The following is a 27012-nucleotide window of genomic DNA, read 5'->3' as shown; positions in this document are numbered from 1 at the left end:
GAATCAAGGATGTCCACTATCACTACTCCTGTTAAATATAGTTTTGGGAACATTAGCCACAGCAATTAAATAAGAGAAAGAAATAAAAGCAATAAAGATAGGAAAGGAAGAAGTTAAACTGTCATTATTTGGTGATGATAGGATACTCTACATAGATGACCCACAAAACTCTGCTGAAAGACTTCTAGACTTAATTGACAGATTAAGTAAAGTAGCTGGATACAAGGTAAACACTCAAAAATCAATAGCCTTCTTGTACACAAATAACAGACTCATAGAGAATGAAATTAGGGAAACAATCCCTTTCACAATAGCATTCAAAAAAATGAAATATCTAGGAATCAATCTAACAAAGAAAACAAAAGACCTCTACATTGAGAACTACAATACTCTGAAAAAAGACTGCAGAGCATATAAGAAAATGGAAAGACATCCCTTGTTCCTGGGTAGAAGAATCAATACAGTGAAAATGGCCATACTTCCAAAACTGCTATACAGATTCAATGCAATCCTGATCAAAATGCCAACAGTATATTTCACAGAACTAGAGAAAACAATACAAAAATTCATTTGGAACCAGAAGAGACTTAGAATAGTGAAAGCCATTCTAGGCAACAGAGACATGGCAGGGGGTATCACAATCCCCAACATGAAACTATACTACAAAACCACTGTGATAAAAACAGCATGGTACTTGCAAAGAAACAGATCCAAGGATCAGTGGAACATATTAGAAGATGCAGAAACAACTCCGGACTTACTCAGCTACCTCATCTTTGACAAAGGAGCCAACCATTCTCACTGGAGGAAAGATAGCCTCTTTAATAAATAGTGCTGGAAAAATTGGATTTCAACTTGCAAAAGATTAAAACTAGACCCCTATCTTTCACCATGCACTAAACTAAAATCCAAGTGGATTAAAGATATAAACATTAAAACAGGAACACTAAACTTTCTGGAAGATTAAGTTGGATAGAACTCTTGAAGATATCGGCATAGGAAAAGACTTTATGAACAAATCCTCAGTAGCACAGGAACTAACACAAAGGATCAACAATTGGGATCTCGTCTTTTTTTTTTGGTACCAGGGACCGAACTTGGGTCCTTATACTTGCGAGTCAGGGGCCAGAACCACTGAGCCAAATCCCTGGCCTTGGGATCTCATCTTTTCAAAAAGTTTCTGCACTGCCAGAGAAATCACAAGCAGAGCTAAGAGACGACCCACAATGTGGAACAAAGGTGTACTATCTAGATATATAAAGAACTCAAAAAAATCAGACCCCCCCCCAAATATAAAGACCCAATTAAAAAAATGGGCATCTGAAATGAACAGACATTTCTCAAAGAAGTAAAAGCAGCAAATAAACATATGAAAAAATGTTCAACATCACTGGTCATTCGAGAGATGCAGATGAAAACAACACTGAGATTCCATCTCACCCCACAAAGAATGGCTGCTATCAAGAAATCAACCAATAATAAATGCTGGAGGGGCTGTGGGAGAAAGGAATCCTTCTCCATTGTTGCTGGGAGTGTGGACTGCGGCAACCACTGTGGAAATCAATACGGAGATAGCTCAAACAACTAGGATTAGAAGACCCATTTGATCGAGCTATTCCTCCGTTGGGTATCTTCTCAAAAGAATTAAAAGAATCATACCACAGTGATATATGCTCACCCATGTTTACAGTGGCACAGTGTGTAATAGCTAAAATTTGGAAAAAGCCCAATTGCCCATCATCAATGGGAGATTGGATAAAGAAGATTTTTTAAAATATAAAATGGAGTACTACTCAGCCATAAAGAATGAGAAACTAGAGATATTTATAGCTAAGTGGATGCACATTGAGCCCATACTTTTAAGTGAAATTCATAAGTCACACATGTGTAAGTACCTAATAGTTTCTCTGGTGTGAAAAACCAGAAGTGTAAATAAGAATCAAAATATATAATTGATATTGTGTAACAGGAAAAAAGGTCTAAAAGAGTAGAGGAAGTGTGAGGGGTATGGGAAAGGTAAAAAGGGAAAAGAAAGACATATGAAAACAAAAAACATGGAGACAATGTCTTTGTAAACTGGAAGGTTGGAGGGGCCAAAGGGAGGGCTGGGGAATGAGGAAAATTAAGAACTAAGATAAGTTATGTAAAGGTACAAGAGCTCAATGATTAATGTAACCATACTGTATACCTAAAATGTACCAAAAACTTAATAAAGATAAAAGGCAAAGTAATTTCCCATTTAAAAATTAATAATTTAGTAAGTCTGTCTTTCAGAATAAAAAGGCAGTTTCTATATCTGAGGTTATGCACAGAAGAAATCTAGCTTTTATTTTACAATATTTATGTTTAATTTGAGATCGTTAACATAAAATTGCCTACATGGGTTTTTAAACTAAAGTTCTTTGTAGGGTGTATAAATAAAGTTATATATATATTTTTGGTTTCTTGAGACAGGGTCTTGCTATGTAGTTCAGGCCGGCTTTGTACTCACTGTGTAGCCTGCACAGGCCTTGAACTCACTGTGATTTTCCTGCCTCAGTCTCCACAGTGCTGGGATTACAGGCATGTACCAGCATGCCTAGCCAATTATGCTTTTTAAATGTCTGAATTCTTCCAAAATTACATTTCTACAGTTCAGATATACTGTCATACGTACCTGTAGTTCATTCATTTTCATTGCTGAATAGTATCTCATTGAATATGTTACAATATAATTATCCATTCTTCTATGATAGATTTTTGGGTTGTTTAAAAATAAAGCTGCTATGAACAATTCTGAACATGTCTTTTACTACACATGTGCAAAAAGTCTTAACCATAAAGGAAAAGATGACCAAATTCAAATATGAATATGTTAAAATGAAGAACTTCATATCATCAAAAAACACCACTGAGAAAATGAAAAGTCACAGCATAGAGAAGATATCTATAAATATATACTCAATAAAGGACTTATTTCCAAATACATTAAGAACTCTCACAAAAGACAGTAAGCAAAGGACAAGATTTTTAAAAAATGGACCAGAGACTCAAATAGGCAATTTACAAAAGCCATTCAAATGGCCAATTAATATTTATCAGAGAAATGCAAAGTAAAATAATGAACTACTGTTACACATACTCTAGCATGGATCAATTTAAAAGAATGATAACAGAAGCATTAGCAAGGACACAGAACACCTAGAAAGAATTCCTGTACACTGGAAAACTGCATTATCTACTAAAGATGAGTGCATGCATATCTGAGTAGTCATCCTGTTAATAGATACAAGCTCAGAAGAAATAGAAGCACACATGCACCAAAACAGATGTCCTACTACATCTGATATACACAGTAACATTGTTTTATAAAGCTGTTTACTTTTAAAGTGTGAGAGTTATAATATATTATTTAAAGCTGTTTTTCTCTTTTAAAAAACAAATCCTATTAGTTTCATTGTGCTAAGAACCATGAGACAAAGACCTCTGCTCAAAAAGAATACATATCAAGAAACAGTCACTACAGTGTTAGTACGCCTGTGATCCCAGCATTCTGGGAGGCTGAGAAAGGAGGATCACAAGTTTCAGCCCAGCCTGGGAAACTTAGCAAGACCCTGTCTCAAAATAAAAAATAAAAAAGGGCTTTGGATATAGTTCAGTGCAAAGGCCGAGGTTTGATTCCCAGTGAACACTACCCGCCGTACAGTGTTAACAAATTGTAAATGGACACATACAAAGCCCTACAGGAGAGCAGAGATGGAGGAACTGTAACTGGAGTTATTTGGGGAAGACTCAAGAGACTCTACCAGAGTGATTTGTGAGGGATGAGAAGTTCAGTAGGCACAGAGAGCAGAGCAAGGTAGAAGATGCTGAGGGAGACAGGCTTAGCTCAGGGATATCTCTATAATGAGAGCTCCTAGAATCTAGGGACCATGTATGTATTTTTTCTTATATTCCTTCAGAATTCACAATTTATTAAATGAGCCTGCTTGTTAATTTTTCTAACAGTCCCAACCCATCCCAGACACACAAGTTCCTAATCCATAACAATTTATGAAAGGTTTATTTTTATTTACTTCTGCTTCAGGGCATGTTAGGTAAAAGCAACATTCTGCTGCCCAGAATATTCAAATCCTTTTTTCTGACAAGGGTCAAGGGTGATTAGAATTAGATGAGAACAATAATAGCCTTAGAAAGCTGGGTGTGGTAGCACACACCCATAATCTTAGCATCCAGAAAGCTGAGGCAGGAGGATCAACTTGAGTTTCAGGTCTGTCTCGGTTACCAAGTGAGTTCAAGGGCAGCCTGGAATACATAGTGAGTCCTTATCTCAGAAAGCAAAAAATTAAAAAAAACAAAAGTCTTAGAATGCTTTAACCAGGCAGCCTTGTGTAACTGCTCACATTTCTTTCCCACTTGGTTTGTATCAGAGGTTCCCAAATTTATGTATCAGAGTTCTCTGGAGATCTTCTTTAAAAGGCAGATTCATAGGTTCTACCCCAGAGTTGAATTTAATATGTGGAATTGGGAGGAGGTGGCAGGGAAGGTATTTTTGAAAATGTCCAAAGATGACTTCATAGAAGAAAAATGTACTTTCTTGAATGCCACATGAGAACTGCAGCCCTCTATCTAGAGTTCTAAAGAGAACTTCTGAGGCTATTCTATGCTTCATCAGACGTTGTACTAACAAACCTCTTGGCACATGCCCCATGGACAGAACAAAACCTAGCACAAATCCAAAGCCGGTTTATGGTAGGAGTAAAATAAATGCAAAAGAAAAATAACTAGGAATGATCATTCTGTGAAGTGAGGAATTACCCACCTGGCTCTGGGACTCCAGTTTAATTTCCTCAGGAGCAGGTTTGGTCACTGGGGTTGGGTTTGTGTTACAAGGATCCATCTGTTCTTTCTTTTCCACTTTCACCTTTACATCATCCAGGCTCAGGTTTGGAGTTGATCTTAGGTCCTTCTCATCTTTATCTAAAAGGTAGCGCAGGAGCTGATGGTCTTTTGTTTCTTTTTTCTTTGAAGCATCCAGTTCTAGTTTTATATTAGAGTTCCCTTGGGCTTGTCCAGTCGCTGATACAGAAGTAGATGCACTGTCCTTTTTATCAGGCTCCACAGACAAAGTGGTGATATCTGAGGGGCTCCCCTCCTGTAAGAGCCGGTGCAGAATTTTGTGCCGCTCAGTCAGTGAGCTATGAGATGAAGGGCAAGTACCTCCTGAGGAGTTAGCAGAGGCAGAGTTGGAAGTGCCCGTGCAAGACAGTACATCTTTGCAGCTTGTATCTAGATCTGCATGCCGTAACTGCTGTTCTGCTGTTGTTGTCAAAAGCTGCACTAACTTATGACTGGTTTGAGCATATTTACTGTCTCCATCTGAGACTCTGTCATTGTTATGCAGAAGTCCTGAATCCAGAGGTTTCCCATCACTAGAGCTGTTGTCAGATTGAATCATTTCATTTAAAATGGATGCAATCTCTTTGTTATCTTTGGACTCAGATTTTGCTGGTTGTAAATTTAATCTGCTAGGTGAATTCTGTGAGCTCATCTGTCTGAGTACTGGAGAATTGGCAGAGAAGCCAACAGAGTTATTGGGTCCTTCATTCATACCTTGTAAAGATGTTACTGGGATATTTGAGTAAGATCGGTTACTATTATTACAGCCACTACTTGTCATGCCTACTGGGGAGTTTAAAGTTGGAATATTTGGAGGAAATGAATTGTTTGGCATCCTGGCCCTTGTTGCCAAGCCAGAGGTAACCTGTCTCCTTGGAGACATGAACTGTGTTAGGGAAATTCCTGTACCTTCCATAGCAGAATTATTTAGGCTTAAAGATGGATTACTGCTCTGGGAACTGGCCTGTCCCTGGCTTAAGGCAACATTGGCTACAATCTGATTTCCAGGTGAGCATCCAAAACTCCCTTGGCTGTTGCTAGAATTAGTGTGACTGCTGCTGCTATGAAGATCTGAGCTCTGTTGGCGGTTTACTCTGGTGGATACCATGTTGCTGTTGGATGGTGGCAATGTGGATGAACGGGCCACACCATGAGCTGGAGAGATACTAGGATTGACGGAGGGATTTACTCGGGGAATTGACATTCCAGAATTAGTGTCATCTTGAGGAGAAAGCCCACTGTGTTCCCTAGGGGGAAAAAAGACATTATTATTCAAACATTTTCACTTGTATATGTTAAAATATTATCATATATATTATAATAGAAGACCAATGACTTCATTAATGTTGTAAGTGATCACGTAAAGAGCTTCTACAGCACCTTAAATTAAGGAAAAGCAGTGGACTGTTAGCACCACTGTGAAGTATCAGCACCACTTCCTAGGAAATAGTGCTTATAGGTCCTTTAATTTGATAATGGCCCAGTTACACACAAAAAAAGTCTTTCTTGGCAATGGAAAAAATCTAATAGATGTACTTTGAAACTTTTCTAAACTTAATACAAACAGTTATTATAATAATACTTTGGTTGAAAGAAAAACTTCCCACACATTTGTTTATAAAAACTTATTCATGACTCTCCTATTACAGCTTTTAAGTATTTCAACTCCAAAGAGGAAGACTGGGTAAGGAAAATACTGCGTCACTGATGTTAAAATTAAAAAGGGTGATATGCAGACATAGCAGATGTTTTGAAAGAGAAATCACAATATGAAAAAAGAACTGTGCTAATTCCACTCACAAGACTACTTTAAGGTAAAACTAGTAAAAATGGAATACTGAATTCAGTTTTTCATTGAGTTCTTTACTAAAATTCATAATTATAACAACATATTTGTGACTGGCATTACCATGTTCCAAGAAGCAAAAACATCTGATGAGGAAAAGATGAAGTGAGGGGAAATGTCTGTTTTTAATGCCAAGTTTTGAACAGTTGTAAATGTAGAAATTTGAATAGGTTATTGGCTAAAAGAATAGTTCCATGAGTTTATCGTGTATACCAGGATAAAACATATTTAGAGAGGGGGACAAATTAGAGGAAACAGCATTAAAAAATCTCAACCTGACATCTTCATAGATGGAAACGTGTAGATCCTTAGGCACCTTTTGTTTTCAGCCCTTAACACACATATTTTCAGTCTCACCTTTTCTGCCTCCCTTTGTGAACAACAAGGTTATTTGGTGGCAAAACTTTAAAACCCAAAATGGATATATTGACTATATATTGAGCATAGTACTCTACTTTTATGCCTAACTTAGAACCTCTGCTTCTAGTCATCAAGAGCATAATTTTTTTTCTAAGAAGAGATATGTGAACTGACTTATTTCATATGAAGCTCTCCAAATAAGTAGTACCTGTCGATGATATGAATTCCCATGATGAAAGGCTGCATGTCTGGACTCTGAGGGTAGCAAAGTTTACACTTGGTGTGGGCGCTAAGCATTGTCCCATCATTCAGTATGAATCTATAGGATGGGCTGGAGGCAGTGCCACGAGTCATCACTGTTTCAAACAAAAGAGAGACCTAGTTAAAATTCTGCACTTGGACACTGGGCAAAGGACAGTTACCAGGCCTTAGTTCTACCTAGAGTCTCATTCTAAATGCCTTCCCCATGCTGCTGCTCAGACTCAAAATAAAGAGTAATTCAGACAAAGCAGGTACTGTATATGAGTGGGAAAAATGATTCCAGTTGAAATCAAGCACTTGCTGACAGCTTTAATCCTCCTTGCATGGGTGCTTCCTCACATAAATTAAGATTAATGAAGAAACCCCAAACTGAGTGAATATCAACCTTAATCTTTCCCTATAATGAGGCAGCCCTTCAAATTTATGAAGTCTCCATTAAAAATATCAGGAAGTACTTTTCCCTCTTCACTTTCAGTGTTACCCTTAACAAGTTTTGTTTTGTTGGGCTGATTTTTAAAATAATAATTCTATTGAGATACAATTGACATGTCATAAAATTCATCCTCTAAATTTGGTCAGTTTGTAGAGTTCCTTTACTAATGTTAAAGTTTACAATATCACTCAGGAATGTGAATCAGCAAGGCCCCATTTGATAAATTATTAGGTATATACAGTCTGCCAAAAGATGAATACACACTTCAAGAGAAGAAAGATAGTATGTTATCTTTTCAACAGATGGTGTTACCCTCATATGGGGGATCCTAGAGCATGTTGTGCATCACAGAAAACTCACTACACTGCCGGCCCTCAGAGAAGAAGTTGAAAATGCATGTCCAATCACTTCACAAATAACATCATTTATATTGTTTCAAAACTTTCTAACAGCAGACAAAATTCTAATCATAGAGGTAAATGCTTACTAAATATGTAAAAGCTACACCTCACTACTAAGTAATAAAATGTCATTGATATTTTAGTAATACAATAGAACTCTAAGAGGGTTTTAATAATAAACTCAGCTATATCAAGGTTAGACATCCTATCTATAGAAAAAAAGAATTACACTACCACAAATGACTATTATAACTGAGGCTTTTTGTAGCCCCATTTTTCAGTGAGATTTCAGAAAGGGTTTTAATTACATTTTTAATGACATATGAAACAGATTTTATCAAATGCGTAAGTTTTAAAACTACATTATTACTTGAAGGAGAAGATATGTTCCATTTTATTGTCTTGGGGATACAAAATCAACTGCAGAAGGCAGAATCTGTTATAAATCTATGTCATAATAAACCTGTCTATTAAAACTAGGACAAAAACTTAATTGAAAGGATTAAGACTCATACCTAACCAAACACACTCTTTACCCATCTGGTATTTCAGTGAAATCACTGGCATGTTTACCAAACATAATGCCCTAGGAAATTTAGTATCTAATCAAATAACAGAGGGTTAAAAAGTCTTTAATCAACAGTGATAATTTAGGTGGAAGGACATAAGTAAATGTTTGCTAGAGTAAATGCTAAAATTTTATCAACAATCCCAACTGTCAATATCTTAACAATTCATTTTGAAAAATACAACTTCAACCAAAGAGGAATATTAACAGAAACTACTAACATGTGATGATTAAATCTAAAAATACATAAACGGCCTGGGAAGGCAAAAATATGTTTCATGTATGCCATTTTACTTATTTCTTTATCTTCTTTATTTCTCTTTAAACTTTCCTTAGTCTTCTGGGAAACACTTATTGGTTGTTCTATAAAGCTGCACTATTCAATATAACAGCCACCAGCCACATGTGGATATTTGAAATTAAATAAAATTTAAAATTCAGTACTTTGGTGAGATAAGCTACATTTTAAGTCTCAGTAGCCACCTGTGACTAGTGACGAGCATAATGGACAGCACAGCTTGAAGCAATCTGACTTCTACTTTCATTTTCAACCTTCTCATTATTTCCTAAACATTCCTCCTCTATCCCTTTTACACATTTATATTTCTTCACGAGCTAAAATAAGCATAAGGGCTGGTACTGTGTCCCATGACTGTTCTCTGCACTCCACTGAATCTTGTACTATGCTTTGCAATAAAATCACCTAGAAAGTGCTGGCTGACTGATTTGCAATTTGAGTATCATATAATCAGGCTAATATTTACATGTGATCAACTGCCATAACTTTCCTTGAAGGGCAAATTTTCAATCTTAGCTATCTTCTCAAATGCTTCTGTGCTGACTTATGTTTCCACTCTTGTAAGTCTCTGGATGTTATTGATTGATTGACTGAGACATGGCCTTGCTATGCAGTCCAGGCTGGCCTCAAGCTCAATGGGAAGCCCAGGCTGGCCTCAAATTTGTGAGCCTCCTGCCTCAGCCTCTTAAGTGCTGGGATTAGACATGCACCACGACACTCAGCTAGACTTACTTTGTAGGGAAAATTTATGAAATTTGTTTATTGACAAACTATACAAAATGAGAAACAACTAAAAACTCAAGCTAATATAGAAATTTAAAGATATTTAATGTGGATTACAGAAATATTAATAGTCTTTTGGTTAATTATGCTGCCTAAACACAGAACAACTTGTTAAAATTTTGCAATTTGGGGTACTTTATTAATGAAGTACAAGAAGTTTTCAAGTGAGACTTACTTTGAATGAAAATGTATGGAATAAGACTTACCATATTATAATTCACACAGCCATTCTTTGAATTAAGAAAAGAATAACACTTAAAACATCATATTTCTTTTTTCTTTTTATTTTTTTGTGGTACTAGAGATGGAACCCAAGGCCTCGAGCACTCAGTCTACCCAAGACATGACTCCCATGGTCCTTGAAGCTCCAATTAATTAGAATCTTCAGTTAACTGAAACTCTGGAGCTTAATCGTTCAGATGAACAAACAGTAAAAAGGAAGGCAGTAAGAATCAATGAGTCAGAAGTAGGCCTGACCTCTGGCTCTCATTTATAAGTTTAGGACTTGGTGCAAATTAACCTTAGTCCATCGCAGTTTATTTATTATTAGAGTACAGCCAGTAATATGTGAGACAATATCTAGCATGGGAGCCTACTACACAGCAGGTTTTGAACCAATATTTCTTGAATAACCACTAAATAAAACAGACAACATATAAGCAGCTTCCAAAATAAACATTTCCTGAGTCATTCAGTCAATCCCTAAACACTGAGTACACCAACAGCTCCAACTGTGTGTAAGCATAAGCGATATTTTGAATTAAGAGATGAGTAAGGAGCCAGGTGCAGCGGCACACACCTGTAATCCCAGTTACTCAGGAGGCTGAAGCAGAAGCACCACAATTTCGAGGCCAGCCTGTGCAACTTACTGAGACAGTCTCAAAAAAAAAGTCTTGGACATGTAACTCGAGTGACAAAGCACCTCTGAGTTCAACCCAGTACGAAAAAGAGGAGTAAGGTAGCCACAGCCCTTTAGAAACTTGGTTGGATAAACATTTACTTTGCATAGCAAGTTTTCTACACAAATAAGTTTCGAGGTCCAGGTTTAGAATTCCATTTTGACCATAGGTCCTGGCCTTATTTGTGATCATATTTTTCCAGGTACACAGCTAGTATTTTGATCTTCTACTCCTGTGTCCATTTCAGAAATATTTAGAAGGAAGGGATATAATCAAAGATATACTACTGATATCCCAGAAACTCTATAAAAAACCCTTTTACAATATGACTGTTTTTGTTTTCTATCCGCAGAAGAAGCCTCAACTGAGATAAAAAGCAAAGAAAATATTAAAATTTCCCTGGTCATGGCAGCTGTAGAAGCACAGCTGTTTAGGATTGTGATCCTATCCAGTATGGTGCCAAGATAACCTTGAACAAACATGCTTCATTAATGTTAATGAAACGGGCAGGCATAAAATGTGTGGAAGGGCACTATGGCTCCAGGCTGGTAGCAATTTCTTTTTCTTTGTGGTATTTCTCTAAACATGCAGAAAGAGTTCAATTTCTCAAAAACTGTTGTGAGATAAAGAAAAATTACTTATGATATTGCAAGATTTTCAATGATCAATAAGTAAACTCTTTTCAGTATATGAAGTAAACTCATTATAAATATTTTCAATAAAGTGTGACATAAGAATTTCAGTTAACTCTGTTATATGGGTCATGGAATTAACTATATCACAGAAGCCTCAAACAGAATTCTGGTTAATCATTAGTATTGGTAATGATGTTTTGCAGCAATACGTCTACATTTCTTGGAACTATAAACACTTTCCAATTCTGCTTGTGACTTTTAAAAAATGAAAATAGCTTTATTTTGTGATTATAAAGTTAAGGTAACAGACAGATGAACAAAGAATAGTCATCTTTATTCTATCACTCAGATAAAATCACGTTTGACATTTTGTTAGTCTTCTAGAATTGGATAAATAGACACAAAAGAGATCCTACTGTGCTTTCTTATTCCACATTTTTCATATAACAATACAACAAAGGCATTGCAAAGATAAGAAATGATGGTCCATTACGCCACTGTAAGGTAAGTAAAGATAATCCACAAAACTAGTTTATAGGCTATATAGCTCCACATTTCCTATGACTAGTATTTTCCATAACTGCTAATACATGTGCTACAGGAAAGTATACTTAAGAAAAATAAGTTTCTGTAAGAAGGTCTGAAAGATATCTTTACTGCAGAACTTCCTGGAAGCTGAAATACCTTAAATATGTCTTCTGAACTCCTAAAGTGTGAGGCTGGCACATTTCCCTAAACTAAGCACAAAAACTTAACCCCTAGTACAGCTAGTACTATCTTGTGGAACCTAGGCTTATGTTTTTTAAACTCTGTTAGAAGACCTCTATATACCCTGATTTAGTAGCATGGGTGAGTCAAGAAATCTGGTTTAAAACTGCCCACATCAATTGTACCAGGGACTTTGGGGAACGCATAACTCAGACTTTCCTTTAAAGTAATGGTTCTGAAATGAACAGAATCTGGGAATTTTACCAAACTACCAGGACCTGTAGGGAATTTATCCTCATTTAAACAGTTCCTCAAGGGACCCTAATCCCCATTTCCCCTAGTTTCAATGTAGAATCATAGTTTTAATTTAGTCCATGTAAGTGCTCCCACATGATTAAAGGGCATTTTCAAATCTAAGTCTGGAAGAAAAGAGAATACTAGTAAACATCCTTTAAAAGTACTTCATGTTTTGTCTCTGCCAGAAGCATCTGAAAAACTAAGTTAATTAAAATTTTTAGTTCTTATCAGGGTTTTATATCAGCTGCTGCCTTCAAAGAGTAAGTTAATGGTCAGAAAAAAAGATGACAGATGAAAGAATTCTTTTCTTGCCTAAGTATCAATCACTGTAAAGCTTTATATAAAATCAAGGATACAGTAACATAATTTGTCTCACTCTCCCAATTTATTTATTTAAACTGACAGGCAAAATTGCATCTATTTATCCTATACAATACAGTCCCTGAAGCACACAGCTTTTGTGGGTCGTTAAGTCTAGCTAATTAAGACATATAACACCTCATGTACTTATCATTTTTGTGGTAAGAACACTTAATATCCACACTCCCAGCATTCCTCAAGTGCACAATACTCTGTCATCAACTGTAGTCACACACTTCTTGAACTTACTCCTCCTAACTGCAATCCTCTGATCAGTATCACTCCAACTGGCCCCCCTACCCAAGCCAACTACCCCAGCCTCTGCTAACTACCATTCTACTTTCTACTTTTGTGAGACTATCATAGATTCTACATGAGTAAGATCATGTGATATTTATCTTTCTGCACCTGGCTCTGTTTTTTTTTGAGACAGGGTCTCACTATGTAGTACAGGCTGGCCTCAAACTTGTGGTGATCCTCCTGTTTCAGCCTCCTGAATGCTGAGATTACAGGTGTGCGCCACCATGCCTTACCCCCTGGTTTATTTCACATAACATAATGATCTCTGAGCTCATAAATGCTGTTGCAAATGACAGTTTCCTTTTTATGGCTGAATAATATTCCTTGTGTGTGTGTGTATATATATATATATATATATATATACACACACACACACACACACCACCTTTTCTTTATTTTAATTCATCCATTAATAAATATTTAGACTCCAACTCTTGGCTACTGTGAATAGTGCTGCCAAGAACATGGGAGATGTCTCTTCAACCTAATGATTTTATTTCCTTTGGTTATATGTTGGATCTTGTATTAGTTTTATTTTTAATTGTTTAAGGAACCTCCATTCTGGTTTCTGTAATGGTTTTACTAATTTACATTCCTATCAAGTGAGCAAAAGTTCCCTTTCTCTGCTTCCTCACCAGCACTCCTTCTCTCTTGTCTTTTGCATAACAGCTATTCTAACAGGAATGTATCTCACTCATTTCACAATGTAGAGAGGCCAGGAAATTGCAAATGTAAATTATACCCCTCTTCATTCTGTACAGAACAATGCTTCTTAAAGTGAAGCATTACTTTTGAGGCTTGTTCAGATATCTGAGCCCTCACCTCAAATTTTAATTCAGCAGGTCAGTACCTTGAACAAGTGATTCCCATACATTTCGCTGAGCACATTGCTCCTACCATGCTGTACACTGCTGAATATGAAATATCAGAAAGATGTGCTGCATCCATGGAGGTTGTCTGAAAAATTGTCCAGAGTCACCAGAATACTAGAAACAAGAGTCACGGGAACTCTGGACATCTTTTTTTTTTTTTTTTTCTTTTAAATTGAATTTATTGGTACATTCTAGGTAGACAGTACAGTTATATTCATTACTGGGATCTTGGACCTTTACATGCCAGGTATTGGTTATCATTTTTTCCTCTTGTCCCCACCCTCCCCCATTTTTACATTTTCTCATATTTTTTTCCTTTTCCCTTGTTCCCCTTTCCCTATCCTTCTCACTGTCCCTATACCTTTGGTCCTTTTCTTCCTATTCCACGTTGCTAATTGTCCCGTTAGGATCTTGAGTACTATTTTAGTTTTTCACACCAGAACTCTGGACATCTTAATTCTGAGAAAAAAATGTAAGTACAATAATTTATTTATTTTCCCTGTTTTGGTTCTCTTTCTTCCTTCCTTTTTCTATCTCTTCTTCTTCCCCTCTCCCTCCCCCGTCCCTCCCCCTTACTCCCCATCTTCCCTGCCCCCTCCCTCTCTCTTTTCTTTTGTTTGTTTTTGGTTTTTTTTGGTACCGGGGATCGAACTCGGGTCCTTGCGAGGCAGGCAGCAGAACCGCTGGGCTAAATCCCCGGCCCTCCCTCTCTCTTTTCTGAGACAAGGTCTCACTACAGAGTTCAGGCTGGCCCTGAACTCACTCTATAACCCAGGCTCGCCTCAAACCGATGGCAATCCTCCCTCAGACTCCTGAATGTTGGAATTAAAAGCTTGTGCCACCCATGCCTGGATTCAATGTAAGTCGTTTATGGAAAAGAATTCTTTTAAAAGTGGAATGACAGAACATGATGGGTAAGAGGTATAGGGTTATATTTATATTTCTTTAGATTTTTTTCTAAATTGTTTCACTTCATGCTAACATGACTAGTTACTTATTATGGTTTAATTAACCTGATTTTAGGGCCAATTCTAATGGTTGTGAAACACATACCTTAAAGTGGTTCAGTCACATCTATAGGGAGCCTACTCATTTGGGTGATGAAACAATTATTTGGACTTGCTTTTCCTTGGTGGAAATACATATAAACTACAGCCAAAAAAAAAAAAAAAATTGGGCTTTTAAAAATACTGTAAAGTTATGGAAGGCCCAACTTACAAAGAGACTTCCATACATCAGCACTTTAGGCAAGGAGTGGACACTGAGTCCCACTAGTACACAAAAATCATGTGTTGCTCTGGACAGAGGAGGCCACAAAGTCTGAACCCAGGGGGTGGCATTAGTTATTTATTGTAATGGTTTTCAAACCTGACTGCACTTCTGGGTTGTCTGGGGAAGTTTAAAAACATAGATTCTTGGCTCTACCCAATGAGACACCTCTTGAGGGGCGGCATGAGTTTTATAAGGAAGCCACTGGAGAAGCTCTCCTCTGTGGGAAGCTGTTCCAGAAGGAACCAAGACTGTGAGTTCTGTACAGACATCCGCCTAAGGAAAAGACAAGTTACTGCCTCCATGCTCTACTAGGACTCAGTTGACCAAAATGTAATGAGCTGAAAATCATCTGTAAACTGAGGAAACGTGTTATGGGGACAATGTTAAAATTAATGAGGAGAACAGAGTAATGAAACAAATCCTTAATTATTTGACAGGAATACCCACTCAAAGAGGATATCTAAAGATTACAGAATGCATTACATTGGAAAGGGAATATTAATTACATGGCAGTAGTTCAAAAGTACATCAAAATCCTTTAATTCTGAATGTACAAACTTTTCGGCCTTAATTCTCAACTGACCTTAATTCCAACTAACTTTCTTTTTCTTGTAATACTGTGTAATTGCTAAGGGCAGGGAATACACTTGTATATCCCATAGAACTGACTAAGACACAGTAGTTATTCATTAGTTAATCACTTCAAAGGACATAGCTTTTGACTTGTAACATCAGCATGAGTCAGGAGGTAGAGGTACTTCAAATGGATGAAGTTAACAGGTGTGACACTGACCTCTGTCTCATCCAGAGGCCCTGTGACATGCTTCCTCTGCCAGGAGTCAGACAAACACATCACTTCATCTCTACAGTCACCCCTGAATCTCCAGGTCAGAATTCCTTCTTTGGTTACATCTCTACCATAGCCTGTGTCACACTGATTGTCAGAGCTGTCTTTCCTTAATACATTATGAGCTTCTTGAAGGCAAAACCCTACTTCTGAGTCACCAAGGTATCTCTGGCACGGTGTATACACAGTGTCCTACACATGTTAGGAACTTGATACACGTCTGCTGAATGAATGAATGAATGAATGAGTGAGTGATCACCACATGACATCTGTTCTGTAGAATGTGCATCCAAATTTCAGGATCCACTGATGAGTTACTTTGCTTACCCATTTCTTCCTTTCCTAAAACTGATTATTATAAAAACCATAATTTGGAGAAAATACTTATCAAGCCATAAGTTCTATACAAACTATTCAATATTAATAAAGAGCACAATTAATGAAAATAATTGAGAGAAAACTTTACCTTCTTGAAACAGTTGTCTAGCATAAGATGGCTCTCTGCCCTGAGGCTGGAAAAAAGCATAAATGCATTTCCTCACTAAATCTTCCCAGCCAGTTCTGCCAGCAGCTCTCAGGGAACTGGTATCAATAGAGATGATTTTGCCTATACAAAGAATGAAAGTTTATATTTATTATGTCCTCTTAACATAAGTCATCTGTAATTCAAAACTAACAGTTGCATATAAGGAATATTATCTCTCTTCATCTGCTCAATAGACAGAAACATTGAAAGGCACTATTAATTTTTATTATTACATATGGTAATGGAATATATTAGAGACGTTATAAAATTGTTTTGGTTTTGAAGTATGTTACACAGTCATATGTCATAGTCTAGTTTCTTTCTGCTTTTTTTTTGAGATAGGGCCTCACTATTCATGCTGGCCTTGAACTCACAGCAACAACAATCCTCTTGCCTCAGCCTTCTGAGTGCTGGGATTATAGGAATGCACCACATGCCCAGCTGTCACAGTCTAAAATTCAGTTCTAGTCAAGAATTAAAGCCATTCAATAATGACCTGAAGCTACTGAGACTAATCAGTTCAAACTCCCCTGGCTTACTCTTTGATTATGCTTTCTATCTACTAATGACTGACTAGACCACTTATTAGGTAAAGAAGGGAAGTGATGAAATATACATGTTGTTTTGGTTTAAATAATTTTCTAATAACTGAGTGAAGAGAATATGTGAAAGAAAGCATGTCTTTCTCTTCCTACCTCTAGCTGTGCTACCAGCAATACTGTACTTACAAATAAACAAAGACTGAAAGTAATAAATGTTAAACCAGAAAGATAGTAAGTGAAAAGATTCAGATTTGCTAGGCATCAGACACATAGAACATATACTTCATAAAATCTACTGGAGATCTGCTGTTGTTACCATGGTTGGTCAAACTTCCTAAGTGGCAATGAGAAAACTCCAGAAAATTAGTCCTCAGTTAATCATGGAACTATTAATCTAGTTTGTCATTCTTCAGACCTGTTTTATGCAATCTTACATATAAATTAAGGATTACATAATAGAAGAAAAAACAGTAAACCTCCCACCCAACTTCAGAACATGATACTACCAAACTCAGTCCACTATGTGTCCATTCTTCATGCGTCACATTCCCCCATCTTTACATATTCCTGTGGCTGCGCATCTAGATCGTTCCCAGCTTTTTGTTTTTTGCCATAAAGTTAGTGCTGCTATGCACATCTTTCACATGCTGCATGGCCAATGTGTGTGAGAATTTTGGTAGTGTATATGTGGAGGGATAGAACAGGGTTGCAGGTTATACAATGTTCAGCTTTGTAATATTAACTTAAACTGTTTTGCAGAAACTTGTACCACACTTTATTCCCACCAGCAATGTATCAGGGTTATTATTGAGGCTGAGTTTGTAGCTCAGTGGTAGAGCACGTTTAGCACACCTAAGGCCTTCGGTTCAATTCCAGCATCAAAGAAAGTGTTACTGGCAATCTAACATCCCTCAATCACCTGATATTATCAGGCTCCTTCTCTTTTTTTTCTCCCCTGTTACTAGGTATTGAATCCAGGTCCTCTGCACTGTGTTACATCCAAGCCCACTTTTAATTTTTGAGACAATTCTTGCTAAATTACCTAGGCTGGGCTCAAACACTTGCTATCCTGCTTCAGTCTCCTAGAGTGCCACAATGCCTTAGTTTTCTAAAATGAACAGGTGAAAAATGGCATCTCATTGTGATCTAAATTTAGATTTCCTCAATTACTAATGAGGGTAAATATTTTTCATATTTATTCACCATTAATATTTTCTTTTCTGTGAATGCCTGATTGTATCTTTTTTTACCTAGCTTCCCTTTTCTCACACAATCAACTCAAATTGATCACAGATGTGTTCCTACTCGTTCAACTAATTTCTTCTTTATATATTCCAGTTAGGTTGCCTAGTAATAAAATATTCATTAGATTTTTGTTGTTGTTGTTCTGGGGATTGAATTCCGGTCCTTGCACTTGTGAGGCAGGTGGCAGAACCACTGAGCTAAATACCTGGACCTTCATTAGATCTTTTAAATGTAGGGTCTTGAATCTGATGTACTTAATCCAACTTGATCAGGATATTATTCAAGTCTTGGCATAAAGGCAGATGTTAAAAAAAATCAACTGAAATTCTAACAAGAGAATCTTGTACTTAAGAACAGTTTAGAGAAAGCCCAGTGAACAATGTTACTGAAATCACAATTTTAGGTTTTAAATTATTTAATCTTTTTCTGTTATTATTTTAGAGGTAAAGACTTGGCTACATGACAATTCTCCCAATCCATAATCTTCATATACAGTAAGGCTTCTCGTAGAAAAATACTAAGGGAGGCAATGGAGTGCATGTGTGCGTGCATGCTGTGTGCGTGTGCATGTGCGTGTGTGTGTGTCAGTGTTGGCCCACAGGGAGCAAGAGAGCCTTGAATTGTGGGACTACAGGGGAGAAAGTGATTAAGCTGTCAGCAATGGTCCTAAATGACTAACTGGGTAATGCAATGCCTCCCTTAGAGGAGGACCCTGAATAGCTTGAGGAAAGTGTAACCAACCAAACAGAAACAAAACAAAACAAAACAAAACAAAACAAAACAAAGCACTGTTCAATACTTCCTGGTAGGAGATTTTTTTCTTTTAAAAAGACATAGACCATCCCATGTAGAGTTAAGAGTACTACTAAAATTTAAGAAATTAAATGCTTAAAGGTATTATAGCTAATTTTTTCAAGCTAAGTCAATTCTATGATGTAATGTTAATTCTATGTTTTAAGTATATTTTATATTTCTCTGCTATCTTTGTATGGTGTGTAGAGTACAGTGATGTTCTTTTAATATGCTGTGGAGGAAGGCTAGCCAATGTGTGGGGCTCTACATTAGGGGTAAAGATTTCCACTCTCAGCAAGCATTTGGTGTTCACTCATTCATAAAGGGAGTAAGGTGGATTCTGTGATTTCTGAGATTATTTTATGACCCAGAGATTAATTCTTAGAATTTTAAATGATCTTTTAAAATATATTTATACATATTGTCAGGCATAAAAGGAATTTTAATGCTCTGTCCTTAGCAACACACAAAACTATCACTATTAATATCATTCCTATGGGAAAATATATTCTTCAAATTATCCAATTTAGGATTTAATTTATATAAATACAATATGAGGAAACGCTGAAACATACTGCTCCTAAATTATCCTCCTTTTAGGGCTCTTTCATTTCTGACATTTATCCCACAGCATTTCAATCACCCTTCCAGCAGGTTTACTCTATCTCACAATGCCATTATTTGGTTTTGTTTTATATTAACCAGTAAATGACACAAAAGACTAGTTTTCTTTTTAAATAAACCTTATTTTTCCTCTATATATAATACTTTTGGTTTTCACTAAGGGTTCATTAAGTTTTTCCAGTATTGTTCATTGGTAGAAAACAGAAAGGAAGAGGAAACATGGTAGACTTAAAAAGGGAATGAACAAAGGTGTGCTCACTGATTACTATTATTGTCAGGTACCATCTCCAAGCTCCTAGACATTATTGTCACAGTCTCCTACTGTCTGTACTAATTTATTCCCCTGCTCTTTAGGAGGAGCAGTTGGGAGTTTATCATTAAAAACAAAAGAACAGCTGGATGTGGTGGCGCATGCATGTAATCCTAGCACTTGGGAGGCTGAGGCAGGAGTATCGCTGTGAGTTTGAGACCAGCCTAGGCTACATAGTGAGTTCTAGGTTAGTCTCAACTACACAGTGAGACCTTGTCTCAAAAAACCAAAAAAAGAAACAAAGCATACAAGTATATTAGATTTCTGGAACTAAAAACTCATTAAAGACAAAAGGGGATTTTATAAAGAATGGTAAAAGTAAAAATACGCATTAAAACTGAACTTTAACAAAGACTAAAATTCAGTAGAAATGACTTTTAAATCTCAAAAATGTATCTTTTGTACATATATCTCTATTTTTAAATGAGAGAAGTTATAGAGTTACAACTGAATGATGTAAAAGCATGATGTGTTAGTATGAAGGTAAAATTAAATAACCAATACTTTAGAAATTGAAGGAATAACAGTCTGTTTTTGCCGAAAGTCAAATCTGAAGTAGGCCTTTAAAAAGAAGTCTTGCTTTTCAAGCACTCCTATTTTTTCTCCCTTTGTGGCTCGACTGTGCTTCTTGTGGTTCTCCCAATACACCCTCTGTCTCACTGAGGTCTTCTGAAGTTGTTCCCTTGCTCAGAAGCACTCACGACCCTTCCTCCTTTCCTGGCTGCCACCTCTGGCACTATATGTAGGCTGGCTGGCACCATTTTGCACCTCTGGGGCCCAAGGAGCCCATATCAATTGAGCCTGCTAACTTTAAAACCAATTTTGACTTGCACCGTATCACACTTTTTCCATCATAAAACATACCCCAATAAGGAATCACATCATTGAGTTTTGTTCAGTCGTACATGAGCAATCCCACACAGTCAGTTATTTCTAAGGATTCAAAGAGTATGTGCTGAATAAATTTAAAGAAAAAGAATGAAGGAAAAAAGAAATAGACAAACATGTTTAAGCGTAATACTAAAACTAACATATTCATATGCATTTGTAAATGTATAAATATGTACTTCACATATTTATCTCTATCTGCCAAATTTCTTTAAGCATTTTTAAAAATGATTATAAAAATAATTTAATAAAAATATAGGTATGTGAAGTTATGAAAATTGTTTTTCCCAGCACCTTGCCTATGACAATAATGATTTATAGTACCTAAAATGAAGCATATCAAGACTGTTTAAAGTGCTTTCCGTGTAAGACTAGGGAACAGAAGATGAATATCATAGAACAGAAAGACATAACATTTTGGACATTAGTTTTATGGTGGCAGTCACCTCATCGATACCGATGAAACATTCTGAACTATACAGTGAGTACCTGTAGTATCTTGCTTGGTCATAAAGGATTCTACGCCTGTAATTGCTGGAGGCCGAGGTAATCGTCGTGCAATACAAATCAAACATGACTGGAAATCTGCCCAAAACAAGGGGAAATCGAGGGAAAGAGAGTAAATGGTTTGTACCTATTACTTGCCATTAATTGCTTTAATTTATTTTTGGTACCAGGGATTGAACTTGGGCCCTTGTGCTTGCGAGGCAGGTGCTGGAACCAGTGAGCTAAATCCTTGGCCCAACTGTTTTAATTTTTATAAAACCATACATGTTACAGGATTTAACACAATATTAGAATCACTGTACTATTATAGTATATTAGAAATAAATTGATGGCAACCAAAACCTGGAGCTCTAGGTAGAGAGGAAGTTAGAATAAAGAATTCCTTCCCGTTAAATGTTCTTACATGAACTAGAGGAGACCGAAGCATCTCATGTACTTGGATAATAAAAACTAGAAATAGCAGTTTTATTTAGAGTTAAGCAACACCATTGAAAAAAAAACCTGTTGATTAACCCAGGGCCTTGTGCATGCCAACTACAGAATATTTTACACTCTCAACACCTAATATGATGTTTTTTAAAAATGCACTTTTGTAGTCAATTTCCTATATTCATCAGTACTTAATGGCTGCAAAGATTACTCTGATAACTACTATGCAGATAATTATAAATTGTAATTAATGGAGAAAAACTTTTTCTGAATTATTATTCTGCTTTTGCCAAAGGACTGTTTTTAGGGTATATAATTGTTTTATTAACCTACTTTTGTGGTACATAATTAACACATTCATTGTGGATAGTTGGGAGGATATATAATCTTTTGAAGCTCAATTCCCAAATTTTGTTTTGACAGTGCAGTGTTTTGACAGTGCTACATACAATAACACATACCTACTCATATAAGACATGGCATATGTATTTTGTGAAAGGGTAAGAGTGACCTCCATTTCCTGGCGAGATCTGGGGCTATTTTGCATCTGATCAACTTCCTCTCTACTACCTTCCCTGGTCCTTACACCAGTTCCCAATTTGTGACCCAAGTTAGGTCAGTCTAAGTTGACAAGGAAGACTCATCCACCACCATATATATAAGTCCATGCTAATCCAATGTTCACATTACAGTTTCTTTTATATTTTCATCTATTCATAAAGCTTCCTCCTTAGAAACCACTGTGTGTAGCCTGAAAAATGTCAACTCTATCTTCCAATGTTCCCTACGTTCTAAACTTGAAACTTTCTAAAAATCAGAGCTGTTCAACAGCTTGCTGCATCTGGTACATTTCCAACTGACAGCAGTTAGTTACATCTCTCATTTTTAGACAACAAGTTGGTTTGAATTATTTGACATTTTAGTGGGAATGCAAGTTTAAAGCTGTGAATTTGGGGGCATTTTAAAGAGGAATTTTAGATGTTAGTAATTAGTTTGTTTTTTTTTAATAGTAGGAAATACATTGCAACTTGAATGGCTTTTGTGATACACAATATAGTAACCAAAAATACTATGCAAAGGCAGGTTATAATTAATTTCTTCCCCGTTCTTTCAAACTGTAGCAAAAAACAAATACTTTGCAATGATCTTGTGCATTACCTTCTCCATCTTCTTGAATTGATTTTGGCTGTGACACAGTGAAACACTGCATTACTTCATACCGCTGGCAAGCTTCTTGGTTCTCTGTACCTGGCTCATCTGGAGGGTGAATTAGCATCCTGCAGTTAAAAGTATGGCTATTTCGGCGTGTTGCCTCTTGAGGCCAAGGAACTCCATTTACTGGGGAAAAAAAAAAAATTGATATTATGTGCTTGTGACTGCTTGTGACTAATGTGAAAAGGTAAAAATCCCAAAGATATAAAGGACATACTTCAAGCCATCTGGGTAATTACTCAGATTAAAACACAGACAGACCTCTTCAGATCTAACATTATCTTAAGGCAACAGGATACTTATCTTCCTTAGCAAATCTAAACATCTACCAGTTAGAAAGCATAACATTTCTGAGATTTAAAATGTACAAGATCTTTTCCCTCAGATACTCTAGTTCAGTTACAACCTTTATAAACAAAGACAAAAATTAAAAACTGCTAGCTGTTTCACTCAGAATTTTATAGCAGTTAATTAATGAGCTTCTGCTTGTTTCCAGCTATTCCTTGGCAATGGAAAAATGACTCAAAATCACAGCTGCACTGTTACATAGGGGTCTTCAGCAACCAACCTGGGCCTTCAAGGGTCGGCTTATGTGCATATGCATTTTCTGGGGAGAGGATTCAGAGCTCCTCCAGGGCTCTGTTATCCCCTGTATTTCATAGAGTTAATTAACTTCTTTCCAAAAACACTTAGAATAGGTAGAGAGTAATGATTCTTAGAACCATGTTCTTGTGCTTTAATTAATTTTACCACCACAGTTCATGTGCTACAATATTTTAAATACGAAAGAGAATCAATACATTATATAAAAGGACTGGTGAAAATGTATTACCTGACTCAGTATAAGAAAACGTAATTTGGTTATAGTAAAGATCTCTGCATATTTCAGGTAATAATGTATGATGGTCCTGATTTTCCAGTCACAGAGTTGCAGTGAGATGATGGAGATCATCAGGAGTTCAGAGGATTTTTAAGGACTCTGTCACTATTCCCAAATGTTTTCTTATCCTATACTCAGTACTGACTCATTTTCCTCCTTTTTTTTTTTTCCTTTCACTCTAACTGTTAGAGGAAAACATGGAAACAAACTTGTATTGGAGTAAGGAGTTTTTACTATCTATGAGGTTTAGGTTAGTTAATCTTTGATTTCCAGTTGCTTCATCTTCAAAATAAAGGAGCTACTACATTATTTCTAAAAACTTTAAAATTTCATTCTGAAATTCTACAACAAAACACGTAAGACCTTTTGATACTGTAATTCAAATATCAAAACAGTGATTTTTACAGAAAGCATCATTTTAAGTCCTCAGTTACTATAAATACTACTCTTCTTTTCAAAGAAGAAATAAGGTGGTCAGGGATTTAGCTCAGTGGCACCGGGCCTACCTTGAAAGAACAGGGTCTTGAGTTCGATTCCTGATACAAAAAAAAAAAGTAGCCAAAGAAGAAATAAGGGTCTTGCTCTATTTAGGGAACAATGTAGAAAATAGTTATGGATGACATTTTGTTCTGAAGAAAATTCTCCAATTAAAGTAAATACGACCCCATGATTAAAAGTAATTTTAAGGCTGGGTGTGGTGGTACACGCCTGTAATCCCAGCCCTTGGGAGGCTGAGGCAGGAGGATCACTGTGAGTTGGAGACCAGCCTGGGCTACACACTGAGTTCCAGGTCAGCCTCAACTACATAGTGAGACCCTGTCTCAAAAAACCAAAAAAAAACAAAAATAATTTTAAGTTTAAAAAAAATGTTAAGAATTTGTTTGCTACTCAGCCATAAAGAATGAGAAAATAGATTCATTCATAGGAAAATGGATACATATTGAAGATATACTCCTAAGTGAAATAAATAAGGCACACATGTGTAAATACCAAATAGTTTCTCTGGTGTGAATAATCTGCAATAATACATAAAATCCTAATGAGATTACTGACATTGTGAAATGGGAAGAAAGGTGTAGGGAAGGCGGGATGGGTAGGGGAAGGGTAATAAGGGAAAAGAAAAAAAATGTGAGAATATGAAAAGGTGGAAATAAAGTGTTTGTAAACGGGGAGGGGAAGAGGGGGTGAAGGGAGGGCAGGGACAAGGGGAAAAAATGAGAACCAAGACTTGTCATGTAGAGGTGCAAGATCCCAACAATGAATGTAACTGTACTGTATCCCTAAAATGTGCAAATAAACTCAATTAAAGCTGAAAAAAAAAAAGAATTTGTTTACTATGTGGTTTGAATATTTACCCTGACCTATTTAATTATAAGGGACAGTTTAATTTACTGAAGGTATCTGCAAAGAAAGCTACTGCTAAATGCTGCATGTAAATGTACTCAGTTCAAGTATAAAAGAAGGCAGAGGACCAGGGATGTAGTTCAGTGGTAGAGACCTTGCCTAGCATGTGTGAGATGCTGGGTTCAATCTCTAGCACTGGGAAAGGGAAAAAATAAAAAGGAGAGTAGAGAACACAAAAAAAGGTTGAGGGGTAGCTAGGAGTCAGGATAGTAGAAGGAACCATGAGAAAAACAGAAGGCAATTTCATAACCTGTTACACTAGAGTAGGAAACATTTTTTGAGGAGTTAAAAAAAAAACTTGAAAATTGATCACAGTAGCTAAAGCAACAATCGCAACTCCGGTGACAATTTACGTGTTAATTATCATATCTTAGGGCAATAATTAATGGCAAGGCCAGGTGTGGTGGTGCATACCTGGGCTACACAGTGAGTTCAAGAACAGCCTGAACTACAGAGTAGAGAACGGCATCATAAATATAAGCTGTATGTTCTTTGTGGAGTGGAAATGAGGTCTACACTAAAGGTACAGAACTGACAAAACTTAGTCATATTGGGGATTTAGCTCAGTGGCATCACTGCCTGCCTCACAAGCGCAAGGTCCATAACTTAGTTATTTTGTATTGAGGGGTAGTTAAGATTATCCAGCTGGAAAGCAGTTTGCCTAATTTTTATGCAACAGCTTTTAATTCACCACATAATTTCTCTTTAAAAGGATAAATGCCACAAATAAAATATTATCAAATAAATAACAAGCCCCTTTGAAAGACAGAAGTAGCACTGCATTACAATTTACCAGTGGGAGGAAGAATTGAGAACTGAACTCTCTCCTGATTGTGATCTGTGAAAAAAAGCCTGCCTCAATAATTTCTATGGGACAGACTAAGGAAGGAAGGAGCATATTATGAAAGGTCAAGATAGTTCTTCCTTGAAATCAATGTCTAAGCTAAAAACAATCTAAAATATCATTAATTTTTATTCAGTCATTATATATTTATCATTCATGAAATTAAAAGCTCCGAAACATTTAGATAAAGCCAATCATAGTAGTAATAATAACAGCTAAAGCCTAAAAGGAATTGGCCAGGGAATATGTGGAGCACTATCAATCTCTCAACTCCCCAGTGAAAGAAGAAGGTAAAAGGGTGTCAGTGTCCGGTCCATCGTCACACAAGTGCATGCTAAGGGAAGAATGCACACCCATGTCTGCTTTACACGGAAGCTGTGGGCTCAGGTACTACGCTGTCTACGTCACTTGAGACACAACTGCCATACGTGTTTGAGGAGAACTTATTTTTAATTTTTTTCAAATCTAATTTACTAGAATTTCACATACAAGTATAGTCATTAAATTTTTTTTACTCATTAACATCTTAATCTTTCACAATATAACATTTTAAAAACATCTGTGTACATTTGTGCTTTTGGACAAGATCAGTATAGTAGCTTTTAAGTGTTGAGATTTTTTTTTTTAATAAGTAAAATGTCATGCTAGAAAGCATGGATTCTAGATCTTGAAATCTTGTAAATCATTAAATTCAAAAGCAAATTTTAAACAGTTTGGCTTCTGACTTTTTTTTTCAAAAATTCTTCCTGATAGTAAATGAAAAATAATATACTCTTTTGCATCATGTGACA

The 27012-nt window shown here is 36.4% G+C and overlaps 1 protein-coding gene across 6 annotated transcripts in view; it reads right to left on the bottom strand.

Moving 5' to 3' along the window:
- Ncoa1 (nuclear receptor coactivator 1) overlaps positions 1–27012 on the bottom strand; it is a 268563-nt gene that overhangs the window by 54137 nt on the left and 187414 nt on the right. For all 6 annotated transcript variants that reach the window (XM_019204623.2, XM_019204626.1, XM_019204624.1 and 3 more), the window contains 5 exons: positions 23040–23219; positions 21435–21530; positions 16485–16625; positions 7293–7440; positions 4802–6125 (listed from right to left, as the gene is read on the bottom strand). In XM_019204623.2, the coding sequence (XP_019060168.1) occupies positions 4802–6125; positions 7293–7440; positions 16485–16625; positions 21435–21530; positions 23040–23219 (1889 nt within the window). The remainder of the gene's footprint in view (positions 1–4801; positions 6126–7292; positions 7441–16484; positions 16626–21434; positions 21531–23039; positions 23220–27012) is intronic.

This window comes from Fukomys damarensis, unplaced genomic scaffold (genome assembly GCF_012274545.1).
Source record: "Fukomys damarensis isolate Sample0158 unplaced genomic scaffold, DMR_v1.0_HiC HiC_scaffold_2, whole genome shotgun sequence".
Lineage (NCBI taxonomy): Eukaryota > Metazoa > Chordata > Mammalia > Rodentia > Bathyergidae > Fukomys > Fukomys damarensis.
The sequence above is the reverse complement of the archived record's forward strand: the minus strand, read 5'-3'. Positions and strand labels throughout refer to the sequence as shown.